General features: G+C 39.0%; 1 protein-coding gene across 2 annotated transcripts in view; it reads right to left on the minus strand.

Annotated features, from left to right (window-relative positions):
• LOC126323231 (G-protein coupled receptor 54) overlaps window positions 1-23,548 on the minus strand; it is a 124,698-nt gene that overhangs the window by 63,978 nt on the left and 37,172 nt on the right. For both annotated transcript variants that reach the window (XM_049994617.1, XM_049994625.1), the window contains exons 3-5: window positions 17,493-17,796; window positions 16,716-16,894; window positions 1,787-1,930 (exon numbers count right to left, since the gene is read on the minus strand). In XM_049994617.1, the coding sequence (XP_049850574.1) occupies window positions 1,787-1,930; window positions 16,716-16,894; window positions 17,493-17,796 (627 nt within the window). The remainder of the gene's footprint in view (window positions 1-1,786; window positions 1,931-16,715; window positions 16,895-17,492; window positions 17,797-23,548) is intronic.

The following is a 23,548-nucleotide window of genomic DNA, read 5'->3' on the forward strand; positions in this document are numbered from 1 at the left end:
AAGTACACTGGTGTGGATCATTGTGATTAGTGTGTTTAAATGCTCTTCATCGAACCTCCAACATCTTGCTGAACATGGAGAGTCACTAATGCCAAAATGATCTTTCCTAAAATAAGAAAACCATTTTCTTGCCAGGCTCTGTCCAATAGCACTATCCCCATACAAGGCACACTTCAGAAAAACTCGTATTGGTAGGAAGGATCTAGATGTCACAGGCTGTGAAACAGTTATTGAAGAGAAGAATGTTGTGTTGGGCAGCATGCTCAACAACTGAGTGATCCAGCTGTTTCTTGGTCTCTGTTATTGATGATTCATGTGAACAGACAGCCCGTGTAGAAAGCAGCACTGTGGTTGCAGCTTAGCTTGTAATTCACATAACTGCTTTCACAGGTAGTCCAGTTTGGTCACAAGGATCATCTATCCCATCAAAGAAGCAGGTGTGTGGTCTACAAGCTAAGCTGCAACCTCTGTACTGCATTCTATATGGGCAGGAAAACCAAGTTGTCTGTCCATATGAATGGCCAAACTGTGGCCAAGAAATGGCTAAACCACCCAGTTGCTGAGTGTGCTGCCTGACACAGTGTTCTTCACTTCAATGACCTAGGATTTTTTATCCACATATTTTAACATAACAGATCTCATATCTTCCAATCTGACAATGTCAAATAACAACATAGAAATTTTGTTCTCCATACACATTCTATGTGCTCATCTTTCACTTTTAGAGAGTTACTGTTGGGATTTCTGCTGATGTGGAAAGTAGGTAATAGTGTTAACCTTTTTATTTTTTATTATTTTTTTAAGTGTTAGTTTGTTCTTTTATAACCAGCTCCATACATGCTTGAGTGGTTCTTTAGTTATTTTTTTTAGTAAACTTGGTAACTCATCATTGATTAGAATGTTACTTTAATCAGCAAAAAATATTATTTCACTGTGTTTCACACTCTGGGGAATACTTTTGATAGATATCAAGGACAATATTGGCCCAGTACACATCCTTGGGTGACTGGGTTATAAAGATGTTTTATAGTTTGACTGGAGTTTGTATAAGAGTTCTCCACCCATTGTACTCTGTTTTTTTCTGTATTACTGAGACTACTTATTTGTTATGCCCCTTATTCCTCACACAACCAGTATATTTAGGAGAATTGTCTTGCCTGTTGTATCAAAGGCTTTGGTAAAGTTTAAGAAGATGCCTGTTACTTGACATTCTTTGTCTAGTGCTTCCTTAACAAACTGTAGCTGTAGCTGACCTTGTGCTTTTACCACACCTGAAACTAAACTGTCCTTTGCTCAGAAGGTTGTACTCCGTGATGTTTAAATCATCACAATCTATCATTTTGCCCTTAGGAATGGAAACCATGTACAATACTTGGACTGGCTTTTTCAACGAATATGTCGAGCTCACCACTGGGAGAACACCAAATGCATAGCACAATTATCCTTTAGAACATGTCTGGATTTCTTATCTTTATAGCTAGCATTTTTACAAATTTCCCTTCACTTAATGTAATAATATCTTTCCCAGCTTTATCCCTTCCTTTACATACATGCAAGATCCACCAACTCTCATGGTGGCTCTACTGTAATGGTATAATTGTTGCTAGATTATGTAAGTTTAGAGCTACATTTCTTATTTCAGATCTCTTACACCAATGTTCTGTTATGCAAACAAATGAGCTATCAATAGTCGGCAGTTCCACTTCTGGCTATTCACTTTACTTCTTATGGACTGTAAACTATTTTATTTAAATGCACGTAAGGATAAGCAAGAAAAGGAACATACCTTCAAAAATATAGTTGTGTATGACATTGTAGTTACACTCAGTGGAAACCATACCAGTAATATTAGTATGATATACCAATAAACAGGAAGCACTGTAGTGTCTTCAGTGCAGTACTGCTCAAGGAAGTTCTTCCATTGGCGTTCCTGAAAAACAACAAGTTTCACAGGAAAGAAGGTTAACATTCATACATATGTTAGGGAGAAAATACATTTCTTCTTCAACAGGAGTAACAATGAAGGGAAATCTTACCAAAAGAGTTATACAAGAATCAATAGGTGAATTTACTGAGAAAAATATGTAAATGGTCACTTATTTCTATGCTGCTTACACTGGCCTTACAGAGTTGTGTGCATCAAATTGTTACTTGTAAATCAGTTTTGAATGATGCAGTGTGACTTGGTACAAAAGATGCCAACGACTTATCAATGAAGCCAAAGTTTCTTCATTAGCTGTGATCGAATGAAAAGACTTCTTATTGAATTTGTAGCATTTAATAAGTTACAGATGGCCTTTAAGTAATGCAAAAACAATCACCTAAGGTAGTTGACTGAGCAATTGTTGAATTAGTCACCAAAAGTACAACATTGCTATAATCAGCTCTGTGCACGTTTCAACAACAACCATTTGGCACAATAATGGAAAACTGCATAAATGGCGTTCTTAGCTCAGCCAAACAGATCACAAGAATGACAGTAAACATTGTTTCAGAATAGTAGCTGGTACAGAATTTGGGTAGTTACAGTATCTTCTTTAATGTAAGTAAAAATCATGATGAAAAGAAATTAAATATTTACTGTAATGGGAAGTATGTTCCATGTCATATTATTGTGAAATTCATATGAGTTGCACCTACATCACTGTCCAATCAGCAATGTGATGCACAATGTCTGACATATAGCAATACCTGATACTCTAATAGGGGAGCAGGAAATGATATTAAGTGTACGGAACACAAGACTGTTAAGCATTACAGATGTGCACATGGCAGTCTGAGATAAATGTACATTTTTGTCTCAATTGGTGATTCAGTACAGCCACTGGATGCACAGATGGAAAATATGGATTTACTGATGTGCATAACATCACCCATGTCTTGTGAGGGCACTTATCGGTTTTCCCTTCAGTTGCTTTGATTATAGAATTCTTCCTCTTTGATGTGAATCATGACTTCTGCTGTTTACTTTGAATGTATTGTCTTGTATTGGGATAGTGACTGCTGTGCTTTCCCATTTACTTTTTGATTAGAGTAAGGGACCTGTTATCTGCACTGCATGAAATTGTATAACATTTCTGTACAGTGCTTCTATTTGATGACCTTGTGGTTTCCACCATTATAAGACTTATTTGGAACTGTGCTTAATATTATAATCATAGTTTGCAACCTCAATGAAGTACACTGGTGTCCATAATTAAAACAACTAACCACTATTTTCCATCCTGTGTCTAAGTCACAATATAATCATACCAACTCTCAATAGATGTCTGTAAGACCATGTTCTGCATGGAAGATGGCATTCTGGCCAGCAGATGACCAATACAATGATGACATCAGGGCACCCATCAAATGGTGTAGTATTTGTCAGGTAGTCCCACATCCACATTTGCTGTGTACACAGCCACAGACAGTGCAGTATGGCACAGAGAAGATGCCTACGACTCTTTGCAAAGGAAGAATGGAAGCAGGACAGTTGCAAACTGATACGGCTTAATGTGAACAACTCTGTTGTTTCTCAGTGTGGTGACAGTTTTTAGAATGGTTCAAATGGCTCTGAGCACTATGGGACTCAACTGCTGTGGTCATTAGTCCCCTAGAACTTAGAACTACTTAAACCTAACTAACCTAAGGACATCACACACATCCATGCCCGAGGCAGGATTCGAACCTGCGACCGTAGCAGTCGCACGGCTCCGGACTGCGCGCCTAGAACCGCGAGACCACACAGTTTTTAGAGACCAAAAATGTATCCCAAAGACTGGGGCAGGGCCAACCATGTGTGACTTCAGAAACAGAGGGCCATTTTTGCCTGTAAGGGCATGATGGTGCCACCTTAGTACTGTAAGAACTGCACTGCAACTGGCATCTGATCTCACAGCATCCACTGGACATCATGTATCAAGGCAAATAGCATAGAGAATGTTTCAGCAGAGTGGCCTGTATTTTGGAGACTTGCTGCAAGTGTACCTCTGACGCATCTTCTCACAAGGGAACATTTAGAGTGGAGTCGCCAATATGCCACCTGGACAGTCAGACAGTGGGCCAATGTTCCTTTCACAGATGAGTCCCAATTTGGTCTGGAGAGTGTTTCTCGATAGATTCACATCTGGAGGGAATGTGGAACATGGTTTCAGGACCCAGACATTGTGGAAAGACACCGAATTGAGGAGGATCCCTAATGGTGTGGGCAGGGATATGTTGATCACTCAAACAGCTCTTCATGAAATTGCAAAGTTTAACTGCTGTGCAGTTGTTGTGAGATGCTGTGGACCCAGACTTTGTACTGTTGGACAATAATCCTTGATGTCATAGATCACAGGTGATTGATGTTTTCTTAGAAATGGAAGATATTGTATGCATGGATTGGCCTGCTCACTCTTCTGATTCAAATCCCACAGAGCGTGTCTGTGATGCACTATGGATATGGGTTTCATCACGCCAGCATCCACCAACCAGTCCCCAAGAATTGTGAGCAGCTCTGTGGGAAAAATGGGTGTTATTTATGGGTATTATTGATGACCTCATTCACTGCATGTCCCATCACTGTCAGGTCTGTGTTACTGCCAGAGGTGGTCACACCCCATACTGAGCTCATTAATCAGTTGTTGGAATGTGTGTGTAAATCCATCAAGTTGGAAAAAATGCACAATATTTTTGTCTACCATTATGCATGTTGCACTTGTTTATGTTATGTATTCTTTATTTTATTTATACTTTACTATCACCTGTTTGTACTTTTCTGTGGCAAAATAAATGCAGCCTTACAAAAATTCCATTTGTTTCTTTAATTTTGGATACTAATGTAGTTGTGTTTGGACTTAAAAAATTTCAATCAGAAACTATTATTGATTGGTTTTTGTGGACTAATGCTAATTTTGTGTTCACTGAATGTTTGTTGGCCCTAAAGTGAGGGTTCCAAGATGTGTGATGATGAATTAGTAAAAAACTGAATGTCACAAAATGTGAAATTTGAAGTAATAACCAAGTTTTGGAAAAGAGGCTACAACACCACATGCATGGAAATAGAAGACATGTGATCGGGAAATATTCTTTGGATGGATGAGGCACATTTTACTTTATAGGGTGCCATGAATAATCAGAACTATCACATTTTGGGTTCTACTCTGCCACATGTTATGCAGGAACACCCACTGCACTCAGCTTATTTGACTGTGCCATGTGGCTTCACGAATTCCTTCATTCTCAGTCCATTTTTCTTTAAGAAGACGAGACCTCACGGGCCTCTTATGTATATAGTGACATCTGCACATTATAAGGATCTCCTTGTGCAACACTTGATTCTAGATTTGCAAAAATGCAACTGTGTCCACACCACTATTTTCATGGAGGGTAGAGTGACACTACATGTTGCTTTCCAGGTGAAAGATTTGCTTTGAGAAACCTTTGGTGATGACTGCTTCATCTCTAAGCAATTTCGAGATCCAGATCCCGCAACCTAAAACCATGTGATTTCTAGTTGTGCAGATTTCTGAAAGACTGTGTGCACCATGGATGTATCTGGACTCTTCCTGATACGAAGGCTAGCATATGATGACATACCACTCTGGTTGCACTGGATATGCTGTGAGCAACTGTCGACCATGATATGTTATGGATGCAGCATGTGGTGCTGAATTAGGAGACCATACTGAACACGTGTTGCAACTTGTGACACAACCTAATAAATGTGCCCAGGACCATTCTTAAAATGTGTTTCACCATTCCTCCTCTTTTTCTGGATCTAAACCACATTCTGGCTGCTTACAGAGCCATATTTTCATCTGGTGGCATTAAATGGAGCTATTATTTTTTTCAGCATACTCCACGAAAGCACCAGTTAATGAACATATCTATGCATCACTCAAGAACACTTTCAGTTTAATTATAACTACGTGGTATAATGGAAGCAACCATTAAAACTACAAGCAAGTCTTCATCTATGAAAGACACTCAGTATAAAAATTCAATAGACAGAGGAAAAAGCTGTAAGAAGTGCTCTGCAGAAAGGAAAAAGTACTTTTTTTTTTTTTTTTTTTTTTTTTTTTTTTTTTTTTTTTTTTTTTTTTTTTTTGCCTTCAAGGGGGACCACAGTTATGTAGAACTTTTTGAAAGAAGTTTCTGCCATTTGAGTGTAAATTATTCTTCATTCATTTCACACAATCATGATTTTGGCTTTATAGCCATACTCAAGTGCATGTTAAAATATATCTGACCTATTTACATGACATGTCATCATTATTTCTGATCTTATAGACCAGTAGTCATATTACAGAATATGAGTATATATTGAAAATACATAATATGTCTGACATTGTACGCAAATGAGTAACCATTAACTCACAGTATGTTGTATTTAACTGCTAACATATTGCTGTGACACGCATTCATCACCTGCAATTTGATGTACAGATGCGATGAATCCAGCTCATAGCATTGTGTTGATTGTTTTATATAAGCAGTTACATATATTTCAGCTAAAAATGTCTGATAACTCTGCCTCATAATTTCATAATTTTAAATGTCGAAATGGAATGACTATGAACAGGCAACAAGTTACTGCAGAACAAATATAAAACATGTTGGTGTAGTTATTTTTGTTAACATACAGAGGATATTAAATATAACCAACAAAGAGAGATTGTGCATATTGTCTTGCCACAAACATAATAAGTAATAAACTGGTCTGTTGATTCTTCAGAAATAATGTATATTAAACAATTAAAGATTACTTAGAGGACTCAGAGTAGTGAACAGTAGTGAAAGGGATAAATACAGCATCTTGTATTTCAGTATGTGATTATAGTTTATTGTTTTCAAAAGGAAATAATGTGTCAAAGTGAAAAATGTGAAATGCATGATAGTAATGCCTGTTGTTTAAGTTTTCCAGGTGTACAGTGGCACATAGTTGAATATGGCGTCTTGAGATGGTGCAGTGGGCACAGCAGCATCTTCACAGTCCAGGTGTAATCAGTGGGAGTCCTTAGTGTGTGCAGCAGTGGAGATTGGAACTGTTTTAGATTGCAAGTAACTGGAAACAGTCCATGAGCCATCAGTGGGTGTCTTCAGTGAATGTGACAATGAAGAGTGAAACTATGTTTTATTTGCAAGTTGCATGAGTTTAATCTGAATGCCTATTTTGATGTGTTTAAGAATTTACTAATCTGAATGGCATCACACACTGCAGCAGCTTGGAATGTGACCAAGTACACTGGCCAGTGGTGGCATTACAGTCACCACCACAGGAAAACAAAACATTTCACAGAGGTCACAAGCTGGCACCAGTAGATTGCCTTCTGATGTGCTATAGACCATTGAGAATTTTAGTTAAGTAAGTACTCTTTAACTATCCTTTGCCCAATGTTGTGTTTTATTTACTTTTTGTTTAAAAAGGTTTTTTCTTTAATAGATTCTATAACATTTTTTATACGTACAGAGATCACAAGCTGGCACCAGTGGATTGCCTTCTGATGTACTATAGACCATTGAGAATTTTAGTTAAGTAAGTACTCTTTAACTATCCTTCTCCCAATGTTGTGTTTTATTTACTTTTTGTTAAAAAGGTTTTCTTTTAATAGATTCTATAACATTTTTTATACGTTTAATTCTGACTTTAAGTGAAATTTTTATTTCTAATGGGAGTTTTACTTTTTGTTTTATGGTTAGACACACATAATGCCAAATGGTATGATTTTAGTTCATGACTATGCATGTTCTGTTTTAAGCTATTGAATTTATGACACTGATCACTCATGTACCTCAGCACTAGCACCTCTACTGGCAAGACTCTTGTTTGTACAAGAACAGGATGCCCTCAGACCATCACTAGCACTTCTTATGTACCTGTGTGTACAGATTCTTTGCCTTGGTACTAACGTCCAACTCAAGGGTGGCTGCATCAGTACTTCCACCACATCAAACCTACTGACCATCAACAATATCTCCTCTTTGACAGCTGCCACCCATTCCACACCCTGATGTCCCTTCCAAGCGCCTAGCCACCCATGGTCACCACATCTGTAGTGATGAGCAGTCCCTCACAAAACATGCCAAAGGTCTCACTGAGGCCTTCACAAACAAAAATTACTCTCTCAACCTTTCCTAGAAGCAGATCTTGCATGCCTTGTCTAATTATTAACCTACCAACCTTCACATACTCTCTTTTTGGCCATAAAGAATCATTCCTGCTGTGAACTGAAGCTAATGAATCACACTCTCTGCCAGTGTTTTGACTACCTCTCACTGTGCCTCAGAATGAGAAATATTCTCCCCAATCCTTCGCACCCATCCCATTGTGGTATTCCATAGTCCAACCAATCTTGAAATGTCCTTGGCCATCCCTACTCCAATCCTGTTCCCAACTGCTTGCCTCATGGCTTACATTCCTGAAACAGATCTAGATGCAAGACCCGTTACATACATGCCTTCCACTACCACTTACTCCAGTCCTGTCACAGGCATCTCCAATCCCATCAAAAGAAGAGCAACCATTAAAGTAGCCATATGACATAAACCATCTCAGCTGCAACCACCGTGCACATTCTGTGTTGGCATGAGAATTAACAAACTGCCTGTCCACATGAACGGCCTACGCCAAACTGTGGCCAAAACACAGCTGGACTACCCAGTTGTTGAACATGCCACCCAACATGATGTGCTTCACTTTAATGACTGTTTCATAGCCTGTGCCATCTGGATTTTTCCCACCAGTGCCAGGTTTTCTGAACTGTGCAGGTGAGAATTCTCCATACAAAATATCCTTCATTCCTGTAACTCCTCTGGCCTCAACCTTCACTATTCCCTGTCCCCCATCTGCCTATTCCCTTCTCTGCTCCCACTCCAGCACTACACATGTCTTCTGTCCCACCAGCACACCTAGTTAGTCCTTTCCTCATCTCTTCTTCTCTCCTATTGCTTTCTCTCTCCAATTTCTGCCCCCCCCCCCCTCCCATCCTACATTTTCCTGATGCTGCACCTGACAGCCCTTCCTGTCCCCACCATGACAAGGCACACACCCACAGGCAACATTAGCACCTTCTCCCACCCTTAGCCAGATATCTCCCCCCCCCCCCCCCCAGCTCTTTACCCCTCACTCCTTGCTTACTCCATTATCCATCCTAGTTAGATTACTGCTCACATCAGATACTGTCCCAGTTAGGCCTTAGTGCCTGGAGACAGTGACGACGTACACAGGATTTGTGTTTGTATGAATATGTGTGTTTTCTACTTCTAAAGGAGACTTTGTTGGGAAGCTGAAATACTTCTAGCATTCTTTTTTGTTGTGACTGTCTGCAGCTTTGTATATGGAGAGTAGCGATATATCCTTCCATATTATTATAACTTTATTAGTATATGTGTAAAAGTATTGCTTACTTTTCCTGTATTTTATATAGTTATTAAATAAATATTTATCTGTATTTTAACATTTTATAAAAACTGACCCATTTAAATCTTTAAATAGGCATCTAGGACAATGCTGTGGTTAGTCAACAGTAGATACAGTTGAGTAGTCAACATGAGTGTCTGTGAAACAATCATCAAAAACAATATTGCTTCCAACTTAGTAACAATCTTCCACAGTCAGTGAGGTACTACTTTTTTTCATAATATAAGAGTAAACCATAGTGGAATGAGTGAAAATCTTACAAAAATGAAAAAGCTAGTTAACAGTCAAATAGAAAGTGAGAGGAAAACCAAAAACCTTTAATGATAAGATGCTTTTCCCCATGGCAAAAATCAATTAATGATTCCATGATTTTATGTGGACTTTTAAAACTCTCCCAGCATATAGTTTCATTAAATTGTGGCTGAACTGCTGGTGTCTGTAACTTGCTGCGATGATATTTTGGCACAGCCTTCTGGACCACTTCAGGTTAAATTTAATGAAATACATTGAGCTTCCTTATTGAAGACCCCCACCTCCCAGGCATATGTGTGATGTATCCAGCAGTCACTGCAAATGTGCTGCTTGAGTGGATGCAGTTCTTCTACAAGTCACTACACTATGTCACACTCCCTCTGTGGTGAAATAACACCAAATATCAGATCAACCATCTTCACAGTCAAATTGCAGTGTAGAGCAGACAGATTTTTCTGACAGGACTGCGTACAGAATCTAACTGGATGTCACAATCCCAAATGATAAGGGAGTTGTATTGGGGTGGTGGTGGTGGCAGTGATAGTGGTGTGTATATGGTTCTCAACAGCAGGTCATCAGCACCTGTATTCAACTAACAGAACACAAGTGTAGTTCTGAGTTGTTACAAGCATGCAACAACAGATAGTTGTATTTCCACTTATTCATCAACAACAGAACTTCAAAAGATTGACTCATGGGCTACAGTTTTTGTTTCAGTGTATTTCATTGAATGACCAATAGAAATACAATGGTCGGTCATAGCAGGCTTGCTGGTATGCAGGAGGAAAGTGGGCTACTGTTGTTCACCAGTGCAATCTTTAACAGTTCACATTTTTTGCCCAGGATGGTCAGAAACAATATGAAAAGCTTGAAACAGTGTTGCTGGGTAGGTTGTGCTGAAAAATAATATTCAAGAAAGAGAACTGATGTGCTCTGTTGTTCCTAAGTTAATTAGCATTGAAGTTCACCAGTCAGGGCATTGTGCACACAAATTCAAGCAGCCTACCAGAAATGATGTTGCCAAACTTCATTTGATTTCTTAAAACAAGAGAACAATACAAAAATTGGAGATGGCACTATAGTAATGATCAAACATGAACCAAAGGCTGAACACTCTTTTGCACTATCATCTACACTATGAGAACAACTGACACTTATTGCATCTAGCGGGCACTTGAATTTGCATGTGCAGTGACCTGATTGACTAACTTCAATGGTAATTAACTCAGAAATGGTACAACATACTGAATTTTTTCTTAACAATTGCTTCTCAGCATAACCTTTCGTACAATGGCCTTGCAAGCTTTTCAGACTGTTTCTGACCGTCCTGTATATTATGTGTCATTCTTGCACAGAATCTTATAAATATTTGCTTTATGGAACTTTATATCTTTGATAGATCCCAAACGCTCTGAGAGTTTTGATGGAGAATGGAAATTCACTTTAATCTCATGTCTTCTTAATATTCTGCCTATTTTTGTGAAACATTTCGAGTATGAGGTAGATAAGCTGTCATTTGGAGACCTCATCGTCTTTGTTGTTTTGTTCTGTTTTATGCTTGTAGGACACTTTGCACTTGCTGAGACAAATATCCTTGGTTCAGGAACACAGTTTTTAGGTGCTCCAGATCCGTTTGCAGATTATTGTCATCTGAGATGATATGGCCTCAGTGGACCGAGATCTACAGAATGCCTGTTTTTTATGCTGAATTGTGACAACTAGCAGCCTGTCAATACAGGTCTGTATAAGTGTGCTCTGAAATGTCCAAGTCTATCATCACTCTTATCAAGCCATCAAAAATGGCAAACAACCTTTCTTCTCCATCTCTATGGTATATTTTATATTTTTGTGTGTGAAGTTCAGATGTTGAAGTAACTTTAAGAGACTGTCAAAACCTTGAGGCGAAACTATAAAAATATCATCAACATATCACTAAAATACTGTTTTAAAACAGCTGAGTTGAGTGCTGGCCCCTCAGAATCTTCTATAAAAAGATTGGCAACCAGAGGAGACAAAAGACTACCCACAAGAGACCATTAAATTGTTCGAAAAACTCATTTTTAAATAAAAAGTATGTCAAGGAGAGAGTGTGTCTGAACAGAGCTGTAAAATCAGCCTCAAACCTTTTGCCAATGGGAAGTGGGCCCACCAGAGACACATTTGTAAAAAGTGAAACAACATTCAAACTTATCAATAAGTTATTGCTTTGCGGCTTGAGTGAGTTGAGTCTGTCGATAAAATTAGTTGATTTTGTTATATGATGTGGACACTTGCCTACAATGGGTCTAAGTAAATATACCAAGTACTTGGCAAAATCATTTTCAAATGCACCTCTAGTGGACTTGCTACATCTCACTGGCAAAAGGTATGAGGTTGATATTACAGTATTATTCAAGTACACACTCTTCTAAACATACTTGTTATTTAACAGTGGACTTTTTTAACAGCTTGATAGAGTTGCCCTGGGGTATCTTTTGTCTCCCCTGTTTTTCAACCTTTTTATGGAAGATTTTGAGGAGTGAGCAATCAACTCAACTGTTTTAAAACTGTATTTGGGAGATATGTTGATGATACTCATGGTTTGGACAGTCTCTGAGAATTACTTCAACAACTGAACCCCATACATTTTTGGATGGCTTGGTGCAACATAAGAGTAATGGCAGAACTGACATTCTGTATTTCAAAAGTACACTCATAAAGATCACAGGCAACTAGTTGCCACCATATGGCACAAACAATGGGCTTTCTGATAACCTTGATCCACCAAGGCCATACCGTGTCAGATGATGATAACTTGCAAGCAGAACTAAAACACCCACAAATTGTGTTCCTGAACAGTGAACACTCATCTCAACAAGTACAGAGAGCACTAAAGATCTACAAATGGAAGAACAGGGAACAGTTTGTTGTTTTCAAGAAAACATGCAGAATATTAAGAAGAAATGAGATTAAAGTGATCTTTCATCCTCCACAGAAAATCTCAGTGCTTTTAGGATCCATCAAAGAAGACTCAAGAGTTGTGCAAGAAAGGTGTTTATAGGATTCCATGTGAGTGTAGCAAATCTTATACAGGACAAATGACATGCATTGCTCAAGATAACGATGTGGAACACCAGTGGCATACTTGCTTCCTCCAAAATTAGCAAGCCTACTTTCCCTGAGCGCTGCATTTCTGCAAGTCGCTTGATGAAATACAATGAAATAAAAATTGTAGTTCATAAGCAAAACTTTTCAAGCTCCACCATCAATGAATCAGTGGAAATACGGCTGTCTGACTCCCCTGTCAATTGGGACAGTGGTTTCCAATTAGATTCTCTATGGAATTCTGTCATAGAAAAATTTTGTGCTCTAAATCAGTCTGCAGTTTTACTATGTGAAGATGGTTGATCTGATACCAGCATGACAATCTTTTACCACAGAGGGAGCATGGTATAGTGCATTGATTTGCATGAGTATTGCACTCACTCAAGCAGTACATGCACAGTGACTACTGGGTGCATCTCGTTGGTGGTGTTTTGAATAGGGAAGCTCAGTGTACATCATCAGTATTCACATGAAAATGACCTGAAAACTCTGTGCTGAAATATTGTAGCAATAAATTACAGGTATCCAGCAGTTCATATGAAATTTTGTAGAAGATACTAATGTTTGTTTCCTCTTTTGTTATAAAGAAACCACACGGTGGCCTGCTCAAAACTACTGATGCCACTTCCCTTTTACTAACATTCCTAATACCCATGGCCTTACCGCTATTGAACTCTACCTTTCCCAATGCCCATCAGATTTCAGACCAACAATCTCCTTCCTAGCCATCATGAAAAAATTTATCCTCCCCCACAGTTATTTCTCCTTTGAAGGCATTACCTACAAACAAATTTGGGGTACAGCTATGGGCACCTGCATGGCACCGCCTGATGCCAACCTATTCATAGGCAATCTGAAGGAATCCTTCCAAAAACCCAGAATCCTAAATCTCTCACCCGGTTCAGATTCATTGATGAGGGCGAGGACAGCCATCCACATTCTTCCAGAACCTCAACAACTTCTCCCCCATTTACTTCACTTGGTCCTACTCAACCCAACAAGCTACCTTCCTAGATGTTGATCTCCACCTCAAAGATGGCTACATCAGTACCTTCATCCATATCAAACCTACAAACAACCAGCAATACCTCCACTTTGACAGCTGCCACCCTTTCCATACTAGGAAGTCCTTTCCATGCAGCCCAGCCACTCACGGTCATCACATCTGCAGTGATGAGCTGTCCCTCTTGAAATATACCAAGGTTCTCACTGAAGCCTTCACAGACTGTAATTATCCTCCCAACCATGTACAAAAACAAATCTCCCATGCCTTCTGTTGTGATGGCAGAAGAGCCAACACTGTGTTACGAGAGGAGGTGGAAATGCACGTGTTTTAGCTCACGCAGGCTGGCATGAGGAGGGAAGGACTATACTGACGTGAGGTCTGGAACATGACAAGGAATTATAATTCAGAAAGTGGACATAATTAGTTATATACTTAACTTTAATCCATTAATGATGAACGTCGCTCTCGACAGTACATGATTCACAATATTATATGTTTAGGATACATAGTAACTGAATATGGCGCCTTGCTAGGTCATAGCAAATGATGTAGCTGAAGGCTATGCTAAATGGTCATCTCTGCAAATGAGAGTGCATGTAGACAGTGAAACATAGCTAGCAAAGTCGGCTGGACAACTGGGGCGAGTGCTAGGGAGTCTCTCTAGACCTGCCATGTTGCGGCGCTCGGTCTGCAATCACTGATAGTGGCGACACGCAGGTCCGACATACATTAACGGACCATGGCCAATTTAAAGGGTACCACCTATCAAATGTGGTGTCTGGTGGTGACACCACACCTTCTCTTCCTAGTTTCCCACTACCTCCCAGAGTCCCACCGTCCAGCCACAGAGGAGCATTCTCCTCGTAACTCAGTACCACTCAGGACTGGAGCAACTGAATTACTTTCTCCGCCAAGGTTTTGACTACTTCTTGTTGTGCCCTGAAATGAGAAAAGTCCTGCCCACTACCCTTCCCACCCTCCCCCCACAGTGGTATTCCGCAATCCACCGAACCTATACAATATACTCATCCATCCTTACACAACCCCTGCTCACAACTCCTTACCTCATGGCCCATACCCCTGTAATTGACCTAGACACAACACCTGTCCCATACATCCTCCCACCACCACCTACTACAGTCCAGTCACTAACATCACCTATCCCATCAAAGGCAGGTCTACCTGTGAAACCAGTCATGTGATCTACAAGCTAAGCTGCAACCACTGTACTGCATTCTATATGGGCATGACAACCAACAAGCTGTCTGTCCACATCAATGGCCTCCAACAAACTGTGGCCAAGAAACAAATGGATCACTCTGTTGCTGAACTTACTGCCAAACATGAAATCCTTCTTTTCAATGACTGTTTGACAGCCTGTGCCATATGGATCCTTCCCACCAACACCAGCATTTCTGGATTGTACAGGTGGGAACTTTCCCTGCAATACATCCTATGCTCCTGTAGCCCTCCTGGCATCAACCTTCATTAGTTACTGTCCTCACCAATCCAGCCTTTCCTTGTTCTCATTCCAGCATTACACAGCCATCATTCCACCGTCATACCCAGTCTTTTCACTTCTCTCCTTCTCTACTACTTCCCCCCGCTCGCAATGTGGTTTTAATTGACTGAGAGTGCAGTCGTGTGTGTGAGTTGCATTTGTGTGTGTGTGTGTGTTTGTGTGTGTGTGTGTGTGTGTGTGTGTGTATGTGTGTGTGTGTGTGTGTGTGTCTATTGTTGACAAAGGCCATAATGGCTGAAAGCTTTATTTGTGACAGTCTTTTTGTTGTGCCTATCTGCAACTCAGCATCTCCACTATATAATGAGTAGCAACTTTTCATAATATTGTTACATTCCATCCTGGATTTTCCATTGTTTGATTATAAAGAAAGATGATAATAGAGGACCTGCTAAGATAGCAAATAGGAAATCAGACTAGATAAAACCCTCCCAAGCAAAGAAGATGCTCTGGTAATTGAGTAACTGAGACTAGCAAAGGTGATTATTTGCTAACAGTGTAACCGAAGGCCTTGGTCTTATTCATAATATGATAGCAAAGAAAAAATCAGCTGTCATATAAATAAAAAATGACAGATAAACTAAAAAGAAAGAACAAAAAAAATGGTTCAAATGGCTCTGAGCACTATGGGACTCAACTGCTGTGGTCATCAGTCCCCTAGAACTTAGAACTACTTAAACCTAACTATCCTAAGGACATCACACAAATCCATGCCTGAGGCAGGATTCGAACCTGCGACCGTAGCAGTCGCACGGTTCCGGACTGCGCGCCTAGAACTGCGAGACCACCGTGGCCGGCAAGAAAGAACACAATCATAAATGTTCATATGGAGTATTCATACATTCTCAAAGGAAAGAAAATGGGTAAAAGGAAGGAAGGCAGTGGTTTGAAGTGGCAATAGTGGTAAGGTTATCACAGATGGAGAGCAACCTATACTAGGAAAGGAATGGGACAGGAAACTGACTGAGGCTGTTTTATCCTGTGCTTCAAATTAATGATTGATCTTATGATGCCACAACCTAAAAATAATGAAAACATATTATTAATTTCACAGAGTGAGGTGGCGCAGTTGTTAGCACACTGCACTTGCTTTCAGGAGGATGATGGTTCAAACTTGTGTCCAGCAATTCTGATTTAGGTTTTCCATGATTTCCCTAAATTGCTTCATGCAAATGCTGGGATGGTTCCTTTGAAGGGCATGTCCAACTTCCTTCCTGATCATTCCCTAATCCGTTGGGACTGATGACCTCATTGTTTGGACCCCTCCCTCAAATCATTCAACCAACCAACTGTTAATTTCATATCATTTCATATGTATGAGTACTGACATTAAACAAAGATATAAGTTAAGGACTTTCAGAGTTACTATGTTCCTTAAACACATCACACATTAATATGAAAATACTACAAAAGCAAGAGCTCCTTATTGTTGCAGAACTGGCATTATTATTTTGAAAAGTGTCTCTTACCTTATAGTTTCTGAAAATTATGAGAGGTAGTGCTATCAAGAATCCAGATGCCCAGGTGACTGCCATGATAACCTTTGTTGCATTGTGAGTTAATTTTGCTTCTGGTGGCAATGTAATTGCTGTGAGGCGGTCATAACTCACAATACAAAGATTCAAAACAGCTGTTAGTAGAAATGCACCTGTATTTGCATATAAATTACTTATAAAGCAAGTGCTTACAAGTCAAACTGTTGTAATAAGTGTCATAATTATTTCTTAAACTGCATAGTAGTGCGATATTACTAAAAATTATTAATGTGGCTTATATAATCTCAAGCAGCATAAGGATTTTTTGCCACAGTGAAATACCAAACCCATTAATTGCCATTATCAAGTATTAGAGTTACTTGGAACCTGATAAAAATATCTTCAGAGGCCACAGAATGAACTATCAAATAAGTTCTGAGAGGTACCTGAGGAGTTTCAAAACAAATGATTGATTTATATGAAGAGATACTGTATTCCATCGTTCCAGAAGAGCTCAGGTATGGACAGCAAGAATATATAATTTCATTTCAAATGGAATTAAAATGCCCAGTTTGAGTCCTCAGAACTGGCTCACATTCTACAGTTGTGTTGCTAACATTCAGATTACAGTATCAGTGATGTTTCTTATCAGAAAATAGGTTCAACATTGAAAAAATATGACAATTAAGTCTGAGAAGCCAAAGAATAAAAGCAACAAAAATATATTTCACTAAAACATATATTTTAAGAAAATGTTACAAAGATACTCACATGAAAAGAAGCCTTCAGTTTTACAGCCACCTTTACCAAGAACATAGTTTTGGAATAAATCTGACACAAGGAACATAGGTGGGCAAATAAGAAGTGTAAGAGCATCTGCAGCAGCCATGTTTGCCAATAACATGTTAGTTGGTGAACGCAGAAATGTATTTCTCACAACAATATTAATGATTGCAACATTCCCTATAATGCCGAAAATCACTATTGGGATGACAAAAAGAATCTTCACTGCAATTTCCCAGTTCTCCCGTACTATCCAAATTTCATTTGGAAAGTTATGTGCACTGTAATTAAACTGAAAAGAAGACATATAATTAATTTCTTGTTACACATTTGTTGCCTGTATTTTATATGTAGTCTAGGTAAAAATTATTCAATATGAAAGTCATGTTACAGAACTGACATTGTCATATCGTGATTTAATAAAGACAATATTAAATCAAATAAACACAGAGAAGAAAAAAAGTTGTGAAACACATACTTTAAGTAAACAGATCCTGACACTCTTAGAATTAAACTTAGAAATGAAATATGGAAAAATGGGGAAAAAATTTTGTGGTAAATTAAGTAATACTTTTGTAAATGTCTTTTATTGCAGTCTTCATATGATATGCCCAATAGCTAACACAAAGTGTGAAAGAAAATGTAATACAAGGCTGGGATAGCAAAGGGCATTTTAGTCTATAGAAACAAGATTAGAAACTTGCATAGTTTATCTGAAACTATGAATGTCAAGGATGGAATAACAATAATAGGTGTGTGTGTGTGTGTGTGTGTGTGTGTGTGTGTGTGTGTGTGTGTGTGTGTGTGTGTGGGTGGGCGGGTGGGCGGGTGGGCGGGTGGGTGGGTGTGGGTGGGTGTATTATTCTAGCTCAAAAAAAGGGTGTGCGTACTGATGACTCAGCACTTCTGATTTTCAGTGAGTGGTCTCCTCTAATTGAAAAATAGTCAATCAGGTCTTGATTAGAATTCAAAATGGTGCAAAGAGTGGCAGCTAGCTTTAAATATTCAGAAATGTAAAACTGTGCACTTCACAAAACAAAAACATGTAGTATACTATTATTATAATATCAGTGAGTCACAGTTGGAATCAGTCCACTCATACAAATAATTTGGTGTAAAACTTTGTAGAGATGTAAATGGAATGATCACATAGGCTCAGCCATAGGTATAAAGTGGGTGTCAGACTTCAATTTATTTGTAAAATGTCCGCCCCCGGTAGCTGAGTGGTCAGCGCGACAGACTGTCAATCCAAAGGGCCCGGGTTTGATTCCCAGCTGGGTCAGTGATTTTCTCCACTCAGGGACTGGGTTTGTGTTGTCCTAATCACCATCATTTCATCCCCATCGACGTGCAAGTCACCGAAGTGGCGTTAAATCGAAAGACTTGCACCAGGCGAACGGTCTACCCGACGGGAGGCCCTCGTCACACAACATTTCATTTCATTTGTAAAATACTGAGGAAGTACTTTGTCTACAAAGGAGACTGCTTAAACATCACTCTTGCAACCCAGCCGACAATATTGTTCAAATTTGTGGGACCCATAGCAAATAGGACTAACAAGGGACATTAAATGTTTACTGAGAAGAACAGCACAAACAGTCACAGGTTTGTGTAACCCCTGGGAAAGTGTTAATAGATGCTGCAGAAATGGCACTGGCAGAAGCATGAAGATAGCCATAGACTGCCCAAAGGAATATTCATAGAGACTGAAGTAACAAATGAAAATTCACACTATGGGACTGAAACCCGGAGCTCCTGCTCAGTAGGCCGATGTGCTAACCATTATGCCACCTCAGCACAGTGGCTTTGTGCAACTGCACAGCCTACCCCAGTATGCCTCTTATCTCGATCCAGATTCCAAATTCATGCTTCAGCCCACTTGGCATTCCACCTAAACTCAAACAGCACTGCAGAGGTTCTCCAATTATACTGGAATAGTACCTCAGCATCAAATGAAATGGAGGCTACTGCCTGAAACCCAGGCGTAAGTGCTTTAATAAAGTGGAATTATATGGTTCCACAGACCTTTCCAACTCTCAAACAGAGAGTGAGAAATGAGATATCAAACCTTAGGGATCAGGTCGAAAAACTAAAAAAGGAACTTTCAGTAGAACCAGAGCACAAACAATCAGATTCGCAGTTTGGCTTTATTGAAAATAATATTGTAGAATTAGATCAGAAAAATGAAACTGAGAGCATCTGTGCAGTAGAAAATCTAATTTTGTTAGAAAAACTAAAAATCTGATTTTCAGTGTTGTCATCTGCCTCCATTAGCTGAGTGGTCAGCGTGGCGGAATGCCATGCCAAGGGGTCCGAGTTTGATCCCTGACTGGGGCAGGAGATTTTCTCCACTCATGGACTGGGTGTTACGTTGTCCTCATCATCATTTCATCCCCATCTCCGATGCACAAGTTGCCCAATGTGGCATCTAATGCAATAAGTACTTGCCCTCGGCAGTTGAACTTCCCGAATAGGGGACTCCCAGCCCACAATGCCATATGCTCATTTCCATTCAATACTGTCAGGTTGGCAGTAGTGGATGTTGTTTGTCAACAAACTGTTACACATGTCAGAAATGAAATTATTTGTACCAATGTTTCACCCAAAGTTTATGCAAACATTAACAAAAGGAAAATGAAAAGCACTGAAAATAATTTAAAATGTCAGAAAATTAAAATAAAAGAAAATACTTAAGTCAATGAGAGGTAATAGCAAACATGTATATAACAATAATGAAAATTATTGTTATATACATGGCCACTCAAAGCATTGTCATAGACACAGGAATGTAAGTTTTGGTGTCTTTGTGGTTGTGTGTGTGAATGTGTGTACCATTGCTAGAAAAAGATCTAGTGCTCAAAAACTTGTTTGCATATTGTTTTCCATTATGTGTTTCTGTGGCCCATGCGTTGATTCACTGTAGGGGAATGGTTGCCTTTCCTTAATTTTATGTGAAAATTTATATAAATACTGCTACTACATTATGAAATGTTACGTGAAATGTAAGATGCAATGAAAATGATTATCTGTTTAAAAGAGTGGTAAAACAAAGGATATTACAGTGGTGATCTAAAAGCATTACAGGTTTGCGAAACTGAGTAATAGATGCAGGGTATGTAGTGTACAGTTATACTAAGAAATAATTAAAGTAAAAAGCATATTTACAACTTTTCCATTTTCCATTGTGTATGCATAATGTCAAGTCAAAACAAGTGCATTCAAACAAATTTATGATGGGGGAGTTGGGGGGGGGGGGGGGGGGGGGGAACCCACCTAAAATAATAATAATAATAGGAAATTCATCATAACATCTTTATTTCTTAATATTTTTACACCAAATTTTGATCACCTTCAAAGTATTTTCCACTGACCACAATGATCCTTCCATTTTTGGTCCTCATAAATGAAGGCATTGATTTTGTCGATGTTTTCATCACTTCTTAATGTTGAGTGGCATCCTGAACAGGGTTGGTCTTCAATTGGTATTTCTCCATTTTTAAAAGATGAAAACCACTCATAGACTCTGGTTTTACTTAGGGCAGCATACCCATAAGCAGTCTTAAGCATTACAGTAGTTTCCACAACAGGAAACAAAATTTCACAGCCACATGTTGCTCTCGAGAATCTGCCATATGCTAATGCATTAATGTGCAATCAATTTACATTGGAAAAAAATTAGTTCCTTTTGTCGGCACCAGGTGCAAATCTGAGGTGGGGGGGGGGGGGGGGGGGGGGGTACATAGTGTTTTGAGAATTTCTGTGTAAATTCTAGAACCACTCAGCCTTCTACTATCTCAAACACACGATATTTTAGATGGTTGGTTGGTTGGTTTTTGGGGAAGGAGACCAGACAGCGTGATAATCGGTCTCATCGGATTAGGGAAGGAAGTCGGCCGTGCCCTTTCAGAGGAACCATCCCGGCATTTGCCTGGAGTGATTTAGGGAAATCACGGAAAACCTAAATCAGGATGGCCGGACGTGGGATTGAACCGTCGTCCTCCCGAATGCAAGTCCAGTGTCTAACCATTGCGCTACCTCGCTCGGTATATTTTAGATGTGAGTGTGGGACGATAGAATGGTACCTACTGCACATCACATATTCGTGTGTGCAGGTTTGAAATTCTGTCGCGAGAAGAATGTAGACATGGCAGTAGAACAGCAATGACTAGTACTTGTCGGGCAATCCATGCATGTTTTAGTGAAAGTTTACGGAAGAACCATGGAGCTTCTATGTTATTCTGTGCTAATTGTGTCAGTGACCATTGTTATAATAATGAGAACAGATGAGAAGATACTCTTGAGAAAAACTTTTGTCTTAGCCTTGTTGAAGAGAAGATGTGTATTATGGTTCATGTTGAGACTGGACATGGTGTTTAACCCAACTTTCTCTTATATGTAAATTAGTTTGTTTCTAACATTTCAAGACACAAGAGGCTTACGAAGCAATATACATTTATATGAAGAGTGAGATTTGTAATATGTCTGAAGTTCAAATATAAGTCATTAGCTGAAGCAAATGAAACTTTGTATGTCTACTTATTTTTATAAGTAGAAAGAGTCTTAAGTGATTCCCGTACCTAGCAACATACTTCAGAGAAGAAGACAGTAAAAGAGAGTTTGCAGCAACAGGCTAACCAGCAAGGAAAGTCGCTCAACCATGTCAAGTAAGTCATCTTGTAAAAGAAGTGGAAGTTAGTTTATTTGCTTCACACTTAAACTGTCATCCACAGCCGTTAGAACTTTTTGACAATAAGCATTGATGTGTGCCGAGTCAAATGCTTTTCAGAAATCAAGAAATACAGCAGCTGCCTGATTGCCTAGATCCAAAGGTTTCAGTATGTCATGTGAGGAAAGTACATGTTGGGTTTCACATGATCAACATTTTTGAAATCCATGCTGTTGGCACTAAGGAGGTCTTTACATGCAAGATACCTCATTTGTTTGAGCTCAGAATATGATCTAAAATTATACAACAAATTGATGTCATGGGTACTGGACTGTAGTTTTGTGGGTCACTTCTACTACCCTTCTCGTAGACAGTAGTGACCTGTGCCTTCTTCCAAGAACTGTGCACAGTTTTTTGTTTGAGGGATCTACAGCAGATTATAGTTAGAAGAGGGGCTAACTCAGCCACAAATTCAGTACAGAATCTTTTGAGAATAATCATAGGTGTTTACAATTGGCATTTTCAACATCTATGGTCAACATTTGAATACAACTGTTTGAAAGCTTTGGAAAGAATGTTGCAATAAGAAGAAAATACTAAGCTGAAAATTTGAAGCTTTAATAACTCTTGTCTATTAGCTTAAGTATATTTCACTGTAAAAGTTGCTTAAAGTGAGGAGATTATTTTTCAGACCACATATGTAATCTTTGAAAGCTATAACAGATGAGAATTATGTTTTACATGAGTAACTTTATATGTGAAATGGAATAGTGTTTGAAATATTTTGAAGAAGATGTTTTCTCATTTCTCAATACATTATTTTCTCAATGATGGATTGTGCATAGGGAGTGTTACCACAGCATTTACAAACTATTTATACTATTTTCCATTTATTGTTATACAAGATGGACAGTAATCCGAATGCTACCATGATAAAAAGAACTTTGTCATTTCCTATGCAAACAGTACAGTAGATCAGCTGAAGGATACAAATGAAATTGTGCTATAAAGAAGTATACTTATAATTACAGAAACAAAACAAATTTATATTGCATTTGACTCATATGCCATTATAATTTGAATGTTACTTGATGAATTAACAAAACGTATCAGTTACAATCAGTAATGCACTTAATCTTTCCTTCTCATCCCGTCCAATAATTATCCACTGACCCTGGTTTCTGGGTGACTTTTTCAAACTCTACCCCTTTTTCTAAACCTTGCTAGTCCTTTTCCTTCACACCTCTTCCTCCCGCTTCAACCCTCCTGCCAGAAGAAGGAGCCACTGTCTCCAAAAGCTTGCATATCTAATACCATTTATATGGCGGTTCTTCTGCCACTCTTGGTGAGTAGATTTTTTATCTGTCCAATTACCTTA

The sequence above is a fragment of the Schistocerca gregaria genome, chromosome 2, assembly GCF_023897955.1.
Source record: "Schistocerca gregaria isolate iqSchGreg1 chromosome 2, iqSchGreg1.2, whole genome shotgun sequence".
In the NCBI taxonomy this organism is placed as follows: Eukaryota; Metazoa; Arthropoda; class Insecta; order Orthoptera; family Acrididae; genus Schistocerca; species Schistocerca gregaria.